The following is a 14,035-nucleotide window of genomic DNA, read 5'->3' on the forward strand; positions in this document are numbered from 1 at the left end:
CACATGTGGCAGTGTGATTTGCTGCCTTCCTCCCCTTCACCTATATCTGACATTTCTCCCCCTGCTATCTCTCCCCAGCTCCCCACCCCCCACTGTCCCTCCCCTTTTCCCCCCAATAGACCCCAGTGTGTAGTGCTCCCCTCCCTGTGTCCATGTGTTCTCATTTTTCAACACCCACCTATGAGTGAGAACATGCCGTATTTCGTTTTCTGTTCTTGTGTCAGTTTGCTGAGAATGATGGTCTCCAGGTTCATCCATGTCCCTACAAAGGACACGAACTCATCTTTTTTGATGGCTGCATAATATTCCATGGTGTATATGTGCCACATTTTCCCTGTCCATGAAACCATGTGATTTTTTTAATCAGAGCCATTAACAGAGTCCCACACATTACCAGTATGATCAGCCTCTATATCATAAATTAGGAAAATGGAAATTAAAACTGATCCCGGCAACAGAAGCTGCTTTTAACTTTCATTTAGGGTGCCACACCTGGGGAAGTCTCCTGTTTTATCAGGGTTTCTGCTTTTGCATCTGCCTCATTTTTCTCTTGCCACCACCATGTAAGAAGTGCCTTTCACCTCCTGCCATGATTCTGAGGCCTCCCCAGCCATGTGGAACTGTAACTCCAGTTAAACCTCTGTTTCTTCCCAGTCTTGGGTATGTCTTTATCAGCAGCATGAAAGCAGATTAATACAAGCTGTTTGGTGTTCCCCCTGAGATGGGAGGCTCCCTGAGGAGAGGCCTTTACCCTGGTGCTGGGGCTGCCAAGGTTGCAACTTGCTGGCGCTGGGATTCTCTGAAGCTGCTTCCTCGTGGCCACACACTGGATGTGGTCCTGGACCCCAAAGCCTGGAAGAGCATTTCAGAGTCACCATCATCTCACAGCTGACAGTTGGAGTTCACAGCTGCAGAGATGGACACTTCCAGCCCCACCCCATTCCCACCCGCTCCGACAGAGGTCACTGATGCTGTCCTGATAACCCTCTCCTTGGAGATATCCTTCAGTCACCCGAGTCTTAACATGTCCAAAACTGACGTGTTATCTTTACCCCCAGACCACTGCCATCTTCTCTTCAGTTCCCTTAGAAACAGGAAGGGAAAGTGCATGACTGGGGATTTGCTCAGGGACCTGTGATTCTGAACCAGTATCTTTTTTTTTTCAATTTGCAAAGGAATAGGTTAATGAACTCAAAAAGTTCCACATGGCTGGGGAGTCCTCACAATCATGGTGGAAGCCAGAGGAGAAAGAAAGGCATGTCTTACATGGTGGAGACAAGAGGTTTTTTGGTTTTTTTTTTTTTTTTTTTTTTGAGACAGAGTCTTGCTTTGTCCCCCAGGCTGGAGCACAGTGGCATGATTTCGGTTCACTGTAACCTCTTCCTCCTAGGTTCAAGTGATTCTCCTGCCCCCAGCCTCCCAAGTAGCTGGAATTACAGGTGCTCTGCACCATGCCCAGCTTTTTTTTTTTTTTTTTTTAATATTAGTAGAGTTGGAGTTTCACCATGTTGCCGAGGCTGGTCTCGAACTCCTGACCTCAAGTGACCTGCTCGCCTCCGCCTCCCAAAGTGTGGATATTACAGGCATGAGCCACCTTGCCTGGCCCTGAACCAATATCTTATCAGTCACAATGTTCTCTAAGGGCACTCTTCGTGCAAAAGACGATGGCTGGAAAATCAAACCCATATTTCTTCTTAGAGCTTGGGCCCTAGCAAGAGCAAAATGAGCCAGGCTGAGCACATGAAAACCTATGCTCTGGATTAACTAGGCCAAAAGCAGACCTGTCTCCTTTCACCACAAAACCGAGAGATGCCTTTCAACATTTCATCTGGGTGTGAAAAGGTCCGGTCTAGCGGGTACCAACCCTCAGAACAGCCCTGCCCAGGCCTCTGCAGATGGGGCCCGCTAGAGCTGGTCCTGGCTTGGCTTTACCTCACCAGTCACCTAGGAAGGTAAATCAGAGGAGAGAAGCCAGTGGGTCCTTCTATCCAGAGGGAGCAGCCCAGCTGTCTCCACGCTATGACCAAAAGGAAGAGGAGACAGATGGGGCCCCAGGTACTTATTGATGTTAACTCACTCGTGCCATGGTGGATAAGAAAGCATCTTTGCTGGGAGCTGGTGAAACAGCAACTTCCTCCTTGGGATGAAAAGCTACAAAGAGAAAGGAGCCCCAGACTTCCTTCCCCGGAAAGCCCACATGGCTGATCAGTTACTTCAACCATGGCTGTCATCCTGGACTCCCTGCTTTCTCTTATTCTCCACATCCCTTTAAATATCTCTCCTCTCCACCTGACTCAGGGTTAGGAATTGATCTGCGGATACCAGCGCTGCTGCATGCATCACCTAACCAGCCTCCCAAGCAGCTTTATAGCTTCTCTCCTATTCTCTCTTTTTTTTTTGAGACAGAGTTTCACTCGCTGCCCAGGCTGGAGTGCAATGGCACAGTCTCGACTCACGGCAACCACTGCCTCCTGAGATCAAGTGATTCTTCTGCCTCAGCCTCCCGAGTAGCTGGGATTACAGGCACCCGTCATCATACCTGGCTAAATTTTGAATTTTTAGTAGGGACAGGGTTTCATCATGTTGGCCTGGCTGGTCTTGAACTCCTGACCTCAGATGATCCACCCACCTAGGCCTCCCAAAGTGCTGGGATTACAGGTGTGAGCCACCATGCATGGCCTTATTTTCTTTATTGATGATAGAACCATCTTTGATCTCACCAACCATTCAATGGTTAACACCAGCTGTGTAGCATGGAAGGTAATGCATTACCTGTGCCGGCCCTCACTTAGTCTCATCTAGTAGTGCAGCCCCACCCCTGAGGGTCTCTGTGTTCAGGCACACGCCCCACTCTGTCCAGCTGGTCTCAACCCTGACATGGCCACAAATCTGGCCTGAAATCTAGCCCTTTTCAACTTCTTTCAATGTTCTTTTTGTTACTCTGTGCCTTAGTTTACCCATTTCTGGCCTCCTGGATGTTGTCTCCTTCCTCCCTTCTCTGTGTTGAGAACTCCATCCTTCAAGATTCAGTTCTACCCTCAACACCCCTGCGAAGCCTCTCCCCTCCCTGGAACTGCCCACTTCCGCCTTTCCTGCCCTCTCGTGTACTGAATATTTATCAGTCTTGCTGCCAAAACACTGTATTCTATTTATTTGTTTACACTTGGTTCTTCAACTAGACCGGGAGCTCTGGGGGAAGGGATCGTGTTTTATTCTTTTTTTTTTTTTTTAATTTCTAGCTTGTAAAACAGCACTTGGCACACATTCTTACATCCTCAAAATAAAAAGATGGGAGGAAGGTTTGTATAAATGAATGTTAATGTGCTTTTAAACTGTAAATTACTATACACATGTAAGTTTTTCTAGCTTCAGAGGCATCCCAATGTAATACATGAAATTTGGAAGGCAAGTTTTTGGATAAACAGACTACCTTTCTAGAAAAGGTAGAGAGGTTAAAGAAATGAAAGAAGATTGTTTCCCAGGGCTACGCGCAGTGGCTCATGCCTGTAATTCCAGCACTTTGGGAGGCCGAGGCAGGTGGATCACCTGAGGTCAGGAGTTCGAGACCAGCCCAGCCAACATGGTGAAACCGTCTCCAGTAAAAATACAAAAATTAGCTGGGTGTGATGGCGCAAGCCTGTGATCCCAGCTACTCAAGGGGGCTGAGGCAGGAGAATTGTTTGAACCCAGAAGGTGGAGTTTGCAGTGAGCTGAGATCATGCTACTGCACTCCAGCCTGGGCAAAAAAGCAAGGCTGTCTCAAAAAAAAAAAAAAAGATATTTCTCCAAAATAAAAACAAAACAAAAAAATCTTAAGAGTCTGTTAAAGGGGCATTTGGAAGTGCTAACAACAGAAGCTAGACCAAAAAGGCTGAAACCTGAAACCACAAGGTAGGATTTTGGACTGTGAGCAAAAAGATTTAGAAACAGAATCTTTTTCATACTGTGTCTACAAACAGGAGTATCTATAAGAGAAGAATCAAAAGGTAGAAAGAATATGAAGTATTGATCGACATTATAACTGTAAATAACTATCTCTTACTACAGTTTATCCTCATTATCATGTTAAATAGACTGTAATTTTAAAATATTTTGTCCGGACGCGGTGGCTCACCCTTGTAATCCCAGCATTTTGGGAGGCCGAGGTGGGTGGATCACCCAGGTCAGGAGTTTGAGACCAGCCTGGCCAACATGATGAAAGCCCATCACTACTAAAAATACAAAAATTAACTGGGCATGGTGGCACACACCTGTAATCCCAGCTACTTGGGAGACTGAGGCAGGAGAATTGCTTGAACTTGGGAGTTGGAGGTTGTAGTGAGCCGAGATTGTGCCACTGCCCTCCAGCCGGAATGACAGAGCAAGACTTCCTCTCAAAAAACAAACAAGCAAAAAAGCATTTTAATGTGATCTCAGAGGAAAAAGGGAAGTGAAGGAGCCATAACTAAAGTATTTCTGGGATCTCATAGAAATAAGGTAAGCTCGCAAGGGCGCTGAATTTGCCTTCTGTCTCAGTTCTTTCTAGAGCATGTCGCTTCTGGATGGTTATGTAGATCAGAGCTTTGCAAACTATCCATGGTGAGGGGCAAGTGTGTGTGTTTTCTTTCCATCTGTCACACCCAATTCTTTTATAAAATACACTTTATAAAACAAATACTTGAAAAGTTAGAGGAAGAGTAAGATATATACAGTATAAGCACAAATTTATTATTAGGTTCAACAGATATTAAATCGCTCGGTAAACTACTCTAGAGAGTTCTGCGTGCTCACCTGATGTCTGTACTTCTCTCCGTGTAGATCAGCAGCAAACAGTTTGCAAATCGGCTCCTGCCCACCTCCCATACTTTGAATAGGACCAAGTCAGATTCAATATCTGCTTGAATATTTTAATAACGGACATTACAAGGAATGAAAAAGTTAGAGGAGGACCCTCATGTGCAAATCTTATAATGGTAGAGATCTTCAGGACATAAACTGATGAGAAAATAAATGGGGGACATTTTAAATCACAGAAAATCATTCGAATGGTGAAAAGCCCCTTTTGTGTGTTAACTCTCTGCTCCTTCCCTCACCAAAGTAGAGTAAATTCATTGATCCTCTTGGAGAGGCATTGTTTTCAGTGCAAAAGTGGTTTTTTTGTTTGTTTGTTTGTTTGTTTGTTTGTTTGTTTGTTTGAGATGGAGTCTCTCTCACTCTGTAGCCCAGGCTGTAGTGCAGTGGCGTGATCTCGGCTCACTGCAACCTCCGCCTCTTGGGTCCTGGTTCAAGCAATTCTCCTACCTCAGCCTCCCAAGTATCTGGGATTACAGGGACGAACCATCAATGCCCAGCTAATTTTGCATTTTTTAGTAGATAACGGGGTTTCACCATGTTGGCCAGTCTGGTCTTGAACTCCTGACCTCGTGATCCTCCCGCCTCGGCCTCCCAAAGTGTGGGGATTACAGATGTGAGCCACCGCGCCTGGCCTCAGTGCAAAAGTTTTAAATTGATGCTTCATAGCTGTTAACAGTAGGGTAACCACAGGTGTTTACATAAAAGCCAATAAAATTAATAAGTAGCATGACAGGCTCTAATAAATTCTGTTCGTGTCCTTACTCTTTCATTTCTAGCACAGAATGAACTGTTATTATCACTGAGCTTCGAACCACTCATTTTGGCTACAGATGTTTACAGCTGCAAATGCAGGGCATGCCACAGTAGTTTTCAGGAAATAGTCTAGGTTTAAAGTATCAAATTTAAAAGACTTACTTCTGATCAGTGGCGGGGAGCAAGTTATGACCATACAACTTTGATTTGTTTTCTAGAGTGGTCTACTAAACTGTGGACTCCTCACGATCTGTTTTCTCAATAATTTCTGAAAACACGCAACTTTTAAAATTTAGTTTCTCTACCACAGAGTCAGAGATTTTTGAAACTCTTAGAGCTGGAGAGGGGCCATCAGTTGTTGGATGCGGGCCATGGTTCTTTGTCTCTAACCCCAGATGAAATTCTTTAAGCCCCTTAACTCAATCTTTCTCTCACATGAAGAATTTAGTATCAGGTTTCTGCAAATGAGCAAGCTTCGCACTTGAAGTGAGAGAAAGGGTTGTTCATTCTCTCTTTAAGCTCCACGGCGGAGCCTCTGAAGTCAGCCAGGTGAATGTGGCTTGCATATGTCACCTCTGCCCACCCCTTATCTTGCCACGTTAGTGTGGCTAGTGCCCATCCACATCCTTCTGTTTCACCTTCTTAATTTTATGTACAGTATGCAAAAATGCCCAGCAGCCTCTCAAGCTGCTGTTAAATACAAGCATTCACTCCACGTTGTCAGCCCAGCCCTTTGCACCCTGTGTAATTTAACAGAAATCACAATGAGTATATTTATTTATTTATGTTTGCAGGAGTATAGGTTTTAGGTGTTGTTCACAGTGTACCATTCTTGCAGTTCTGGGCCCCTTTCGGTTTTCTTATTTGGGCCTGTCTATCCTGTGCAGGTACTCAAGCTCTTATGATTGTTCCATTTATAACAGCGAGGGGAATAGGCCAAGCTGTTTGCGGATTTTAATGCCAACTACTCTTAAACGTTTTGAATCTAGTTTCTTATTGAGGTGACTGCTTTCTTAAGAAGAAAAGCTGTTACCACAAGCTTGTTTTGAAAAAGGTTTATGAACACTGGTTCATGCGTGACAGTGATTTTAGTGTGAAAGAACTAGAACGAAACCTAATTTGATGCAAACTGTAAAATGTGCTGCTTGAGAAAGTTTCTGATGAAAGCCCTGCCTATTTGGCGCTGGAGGAACCTAAAGAACATGAGAGAAAGAAGGTGGATTAGTAGAAGGTGTAAGAAACAATTCGCTGATGGTTCTTACATTTCAGCTTCTCCTTTCTCTAGCCACATCTAAATACGACTGTGTTGGCTGTGGGACATTGGAATGTGGCTGTGTGCAGGGATTCTCGCTGTCTGGTTGACTTTTCACAAGGTTCCTTCCTCTAAATGCTGCAGATCACCATGTTCCATTTGAGAGGGAGCCATACTTCGTTGTTCAGCCCAGGGCAAGGACTGTATTTATTTTTTTATTTTACGTTATTTCAGCTGTTTTCACTTTTTTCTTTATTGTTTTCTTGCCTCCTACAGAATCCTTTTTCAGGTGTTGCTAGGGAAAGGGGAACACTCAGTTATGAACTCTTCAGCACACAAGGGGCAGAAAGCAGCTTCCTCTTTCTCAGCAGTTCAGATCGCTTCTTCCCACATCAGTTTAACCCACTACGGGTCTGAATCCACAGCAGATTTGTGTGGAAGCCGTTTCTATGTTAAAACATACAAAATCAATTGAGAGTTTTTCGGGTTCATTAACACAGCATAGCAGAAAGCAAAAAAGTAAGTTGTACGCTTATTTTTTTCACTTAAAAAAACACGTTGATATTTGAAGAAGGAATTTAGTTCTGTACTTTAGAAACAAGTAGTTTTGTGACCTAAAGGTTATGTTTAAAACAGTTCTTTCAGTCCAGAATTTTTATTTCTGGTTTTTCACTATATGAATTTTAAAGTATGTTTTTATCTTACACATCAATCAAGGAAACAGCAGACAAGGTGGTTATCCCAAAACGGACATAATCGGTATGATGGTTGTTGTAGCACCCATCTAGGGAAGCTCTAATGTATTTTGGAGGTAGATAGAATGTGTACCATACTCAGGCTGGGCATGGTGGCTCACGCCTATAATCCCAGCACTTTGGGAGGCTGAGGCGGGTTGATCACCAGGTCAGGAATTCGAGACCACCCTGACCAACATGGTGAAACCCCACCTCTACTGAAAATTCAAAAATTAGCTGGGTGTGGTGGCGCAGCCTGTAATCCCAGCTACTCAGGAGGCTGAGGCAGGAGAATCGTTTGAACCTGGGAGGTAGAGGCTGCAGTGAGCTGAGATTGTGCCATTGCACTACAGCCAGGCAACAGAGCGAGACTCCATCTCAAAAACAAACAGAAAAAGAATGTATGCCACACTCTTTCTCTTTGCTAAAACTCTTCATTCTATAAATAGGTGAGTATTAGGGCCAGTAATAAGAGAGCAACTGTGTATTCTCAGAGTTAATGAGCACATTAGTATAACAATGACTTGAAACAGATATTAAAGATTCAGTGGGCATAATTAAAGATGACTTGGAAAGGACAGGAGTGTTTAAGTCATCCTTCTCATTGATCTCATAGGATTACCTTGACTGCATCAGGGACCAAACGAAACTTCTCCTGGGGACTGAAGAAAGATCAGCCCTTTTTGGAAACATACAGGATATCTACCACTTCAATAGGTAAGTTAATATTCAAAATATCGTTCTTACATGGAAACATTATAAAAATTTCTCAAATGAATGCAGCCTAAGAAAACTTTACCTATAACCCCTGACTCAGCCTCATACGTTTTTGTGGGCTATTGTGCCATGAAGCTTTCTACTTAGAAGCATCCTTATTTCCTTGTGTCTCACATGGATTCCATATTCTCTCTCTCCCTCCTCCTGGCTCAGAAGAAACCTATTTGCCCTGGCGGGGCAGTGACATCTTTTCTTATGCAACATGACATGAACAGGACATCTGAGAATACACGCTTGCTCAGTCTCCAGGATCCCCAGCTACACTGGATTTTCTATAACTTTTCTTCTACCTGGGGAGTGGGCTGGACACAGTAAACACAAAATACATACTTCAAGTCATGATATATTAATTCAATTGAATTGATAATTTCAATCGGTTAATTGAAAATGTAAGTATGTAGCAGATACTAGGCTAGAAAATTACAATGGTAAACAAGACAGAGTGAATAAATAAGTTATTATATTAATGCTTCTTGAAAGAAAACTTAGGGGGTACATGGTGGCTTATGCCACCATGGGTTACCTAGGATTACCTAGCACTTTGGGAGGCTGACGTGGGCAGATCACCTGAGGTTAGGAGTTCAAGACCAGTCTGGACAACATGGTGAAACCCCATCTCTACTAAAAATATAAAAATTAGCCAGGTGTGGTGGCGTACACCTGTAATCCCAGTTACTCAGGAGGCTGAGACAGGAGAATCGCTTGAACCCATGAGGTGGAAGTTGCAGTGAGCCAAGATTACACCACTGCAATTTGTCTAGCCAGGATGATGGAGCTAGACTTCATCAAAGAAAGAAAGGGACACAGAGAGAGGGGAAAAGAGGGGGAGAGAGAGAGAGAAAAGAAAAGGGAGAAAGGGGAGAAAGAGAGGGAAAAGGAGAGGGAGAAAGAAAGAGGGAAGGACAGAAGGATGGATGGACAGGTTAGTAGGCTGGTTAAGAGCACAGAAGCTGGTGTTCAACCTATGTGAGTTTGCATCCCAGCAAAGCCACCTGTATGTATCAGCTGAATCTTTAAATGGAAAGAAATGAACTAACTCCAGTATGTCAAGTCTTTGCTCAAATCCTTCTTCTCGCTGAGGCTCCCTGAGGCTCCACACATACCTCACCTCCTCCAGTTTTCCTTGTTCTCATGGCACTCATAATTTCTAACATGCTATCTGATTGACTTTTACATTGTGCTGTGGTTTCTTTCCTCTCCACCCTGACTCACAAAACACTTGCGCCATAAGGACAGGAGTCTGTTCTGTTACCGCCCAAATGTCTGAAATGGTGTCTGGCCCACAGGAGGCATCCAAACGTTTATTGAAGGAAGGAATGGGAGCAGTAGGAAAATCTCCCTCATATGGTTGTGGTGAAACTCCCACCACCTGATAAGCTGAAAGTGCCAGCACAGAGGAAGTACCAAAATATACGCCAGCGATGCTCTTGGTTTTGTGATAATGAATTCCCATCATCACATTCTGCAATGCCCTGTCATTTTATGACTCAGCTATAAAGGCAAGCTCGGTCCTACCCATCTCGGCTTACTAAAATTGCTCAATGTGAGCTCCTTGAAGGCAGGATTCACATCTCCTTGGCCACCCTTGAATTCCAACACCTCCCACAAGCCTGGCCTCTGGGAGACATGTTCCTTGATTTGAAACGCCTTATCCTTTCATTCTGAAAGCCTAGGATGTAGGAAGTATCAGTGTTACAACAGCACTTTTTTCTTTCTTATTTATTTATTTTTATTTTTTATTTTTCTATTGCATTTTGGGTGTGGGGGTACATGTGAAGAACATGCAAGATAGTTGCATAGGTACACACGTGGCAGTGTTTGCTGCCTTCCTCCCCTTCACCTATATCTGGCATTTCTCCCCATGCTATCTCTCCCCAACTTCCCACCCCCTGTTGTCCCTCCCCTATTCCCCCCAACAGACCCCAATATATAGTGCTCCCCTCCCTGTGTCCATGTGTTCTCATTGTTCAACACCCGCCTATGAGTGAGAACATGTGGTATTTCATTTTCTGTTCTTGTGTCAGTTTGCTGAGAATGATGGTCTCCAGGTTCATCCATGTCCCTACAAAGGACACGAACTCATCATTTTTGATGGCTGCATAATATTCCATGGTGTATATGTGCCATATTTTCCCTGTCGAGTCTATCATCAATGGGCATTTGGATTGGTTCCAGGTCTTTGCTATTGTAAACTGCAACAGCACTTTTTTCATTTGACTCAGTTAGACTTTGAAAAACAGTCATTAATGTTGCATCAGTGTTTCTCAGCCCAGACTATACACTGGAATCACCTGGGAAACTGGATCCTAACTCCAGAAATTCTTACTCATTGGTCAAGGTGAAGCTAGAACGTCAGAATTTTGCAAAGGTCTTCAAGTGTTTGGAAAATGCAGCTGTGGTTGAGATACACAGTCTAAATAAAATTAGCAAAATAAACAGAAAATAGAGAAAGGGCATAAAAATTGAATTAGAGAATCCTGAGACTACTTGTAATGTGCTGGTGTGAAAGCTGGCCCCCATGGCACAGTCGCTGATGATAAAATCCTGTGCACCCCTGCAGTTTCTAGTTTCAGAGCCCACTAATGCCCTGTAACCCAGAAAGGCAAGAGGGCTAGGTCCCGGGAGGCCCCTGGCCGAGGTCTTCTGTGGTTTGGCTGTGAGTTGATGGTAAGGCATATTTATAGAGTGCTTGCTCCATGCCAGAGGCCATAGAGCACTAGATACATTTTCACTTCATATGCACCATCTGAGCCTCTCTGACTCCAAACCCCAGGCATTTAGCCATGTGCCTTCCTGCCAGAGTAGAGCCCTGCTTCTCAGGCATGTTTCATGAAGTTGTAGCTTACTCCAGGAGGGACTTTTAATCCTGGAGTTTAAATCTTAATGTGTCTCCTAATTTAAAGAAAGATAAGAATGAGGCCAGGCACGGTGGCTCACACCTGTAATACCAGCACCTTGGGAGGCCAAAGTGGGCAGATCTCTTGAGGTCAGGAGTTTGAGACTAGCCTGGCCAGCATGGCAAAACCCCATTTCTACTGAAAATACAAAAATAAATTAGCTGGACATTGTGGCGCATGCCTGTAATCCCAGCTACTTGGAAGGCCAAGGCAGGAAAATCACTTGAACCCAGGAGGCAGAGGTTGCAGTGAGCCGAGATTGCACCACTGCACTCCATCCTGGGCAACAGAGTGAGACTCTGTCTCAAATAAATAAATGACTCTATCCTATGCAACAGAGTGAGACTCTGTCTCAAATGAATGAATGAATGAATGAGTCAACGCGTTAGCAAGAAGAGATCTTTGCAATGGATCCCAGTCTGTGGAAGTTGGATGACTGAGATTTATATTCCTGAATCACATCTCTGTTCTTTTCTTTCTCTCTCTCTTTTTTTTTTTTTTTTTTTTGAGGCAGTGTTTCACTGTATTGCCTAGGCTAGAGTGCAGTGATGCAATCTCAGCTCGTTGCAACCTCCGCCTCCCGGATTCAACCAATCAATGGGTGTATCGATTTCAAATCTATGGCTGGAGCTTGAAATAATAACTTTGAGCTCCTATTAGTTCAGGTCCAAGTTTTTCCAAAATAATATAATAATATTGTGGCCAACTAGATAAGACTGAAATCTAAAATTAGAGAGGGCATAAAGAAATGCTATTATGCTGGCCTGAAAAATTCAACTGACTGGGTTTCTTTTTTCAGTAAAGATTTCCAAAATACAGAAAAGCACAGAAAGACATTCTGTGCAAGAGTTGGGCATGGCTCATTTATTGTATTACTCCTGTCTTTGGGCTGTATTTGCTTTAAAATTTGTTGGATGCATGAAGGCATTTCAGATAATGTTGAATCCACTTACATACCCTTCCTAGTCACATGCCGCTCTGTGGAGAATGGCACACTGGTGTGTCAGTAAACCAGTTCTCCAGCGTGGGGAAAGGGAAGGGAGGATCTGGAATTTGTAATGTGTGCTGATTTCTGTTGTATAAACACCCATCACAGCAGATTTCAAGTTCGTAACACAACATCCCTGAACACGGAATTAAGAAGAGATGAGCAGAATTGGCTCAGGCAAGCCAGTCTAAGTTGGCTTAGTACACAACTGTGCTGGAACTGCTATCCAAAGCTTGGTGTTTCTTTCCCAAGCATGGTCTTGTTGCCATTACTAGATATACAAGTATTTATTTAAAATGTGTAACATGCTGTGGGAGGAGTGCTTAAGCTAAGCAGTTTGAGACCAGCCTGGGCAACATGGCGAGATCCCATCTCTATAAAAAAAATCAAAAATTAGCAGAACATGATGGCATATGCCCATGGTCCTACTACACAGGAGACTGAGACAGGAGGATTGCTAGAGCCCAGGATTTTGAGACTGCAGTGAGCTATCATGGCACCACTGCACTCCGGAATAGGCAACAGATTGAGACCCTGTCTCAAAAATAAAAGAAGTCATATGCTTTCACCTGTTTCAAATATGGCACACATGGTGCCAACTTACAGCTTATTTTCACTCAACATTGTTTTGGGGAGTTATAGCTCTAGTTCATTTAACTGCTATGTAATATCCATTGGGGATAATCTGTCTCTGCATTTTGCCAATTGCCTTAAGATTGAGCATCTTTTCTTGTTGGCCACTTTGCTCTCTTTTGCAATTTTCTGGCTCATATCCATTGCCCATTTTTCCATTGGGATATTTGTTTTTCTTGTATAGGAGATCTTGATGAATTCCGGCTAGTATCTTTGCAGATTATGTGAGGTGGAAATATCTCCTACCATGAGACATGCCTTTTAACTTTAATTGTGGTTTATTTGAAAATAAGTTGTGGGCCGGGCACAGTAGCTCACGCCTATAATCCCAGCACTTTGGGAGGCCAGGGCGGGCGGATCACAAGGTCAGGAGCTCAAGTCCAGCCTGACCAACATGGTGAAACCAAACCGTGTATGTACTAAAAACACAAAAATTAGCTGGGCGTGGTGGTGCACACCTGTCATCCCAGCTACTCAGGCGGCTGAGGCAGGAGAATCGCCTGAACCTGGGAGGCGGAGGTTGCATTGAGCCAAGATGATGCCACTGCACTCCAGCCTGGGCAACAGAGTGCAATGGCATCATCAAAAAAAAGCAAAGAAAATAAGTTGTATGATGTACAAGTTCGACTACACTAAGTGTACTTTTGATAGTATGTAAGTTTTATGTTTAGAGAAAAAGTTCCCAGTCTCAGATCATAAATAAGCTCCATTTTTTTTTCCTAAAAGTCTTAAAAATTTTGTCTTTCATGTTTGTCCTTAATATGTCTATCGTTGATGGAGGTGTGGTGTATGGTAGGAGATCTAACCCGGTATTTTCATATGGCTAGCCACTGATTTGAAAAGTGCTTCTCTCAGCTGGGTACAGTGGCTCACGTCTGTAAATCTTGCACTTTGGGAGGCCGAAGCAGGTGGATCACCTGAGGTTAGGGGTTCAAGACCAGCCTGGCTAACATGGCAAAACACTGTCTCTACTAAAAATACAAAAATTAGCCAGGTGTTGTGGCACATGCCTGTAATCCCAGCTACTTGGGAGGCTGAGGCAGGAGAATCACTTGAGCCTGGGAGGCACAGGCTACGGTGAGCTAAAATTATGCCACTGTACTCCAGCCTGGGTGACAGAGTGAGACTTCATCTCAAAAAAAAAAAGGAAGACCTTCATGGATGTGTG

At 43.8% G+C, this 14,035-nt stretch overlaps 1 protein-coding gene across 9 annotated transcripts in view; it reads left to right on the forward strand.

Moving 5' to 3' along the window:
• The window catches only part of PLEKHG1 (pleckstrin homology and RhoGEF domain containing G1), a 249,418-nt gene that overhangs the window by 162,986 nt on the left and 72,397 nt on the right, over positions 1-14,035 (forward strand). For all 9 annotated transcript variants that reach the window (XR_013534630.1, XR_013534632.1, XR_013534629.1 and 6 more), the window contains one exon: positions 8,189-8,289. Coding sequence is in view for 5 of the 9 variants with exons in the window: in XM_035296959.3 (XP_035152850.3) it covers positions 8,189-8,289 (101 nt within the window). In the remaining 4 variants the exon portion in view is untranslated. The remainder of the gene's footprint in view (positions 1-8,188; positions 8,290-14,035) is intronic.

This window comes from Callithrix jacchus, chromosome 4 (assembly GCF_049354715.1).
Source record: "Callithrix jacchus isolate 240 chromosome 4, calJac240_pri, whole genome shotgun sequence".
Lineage (NCBI taxonomy): Eukaryota > Metazoa > Chordata > Mammalia > Primates > Cebidae > Callithrix > Callithrix jacchus.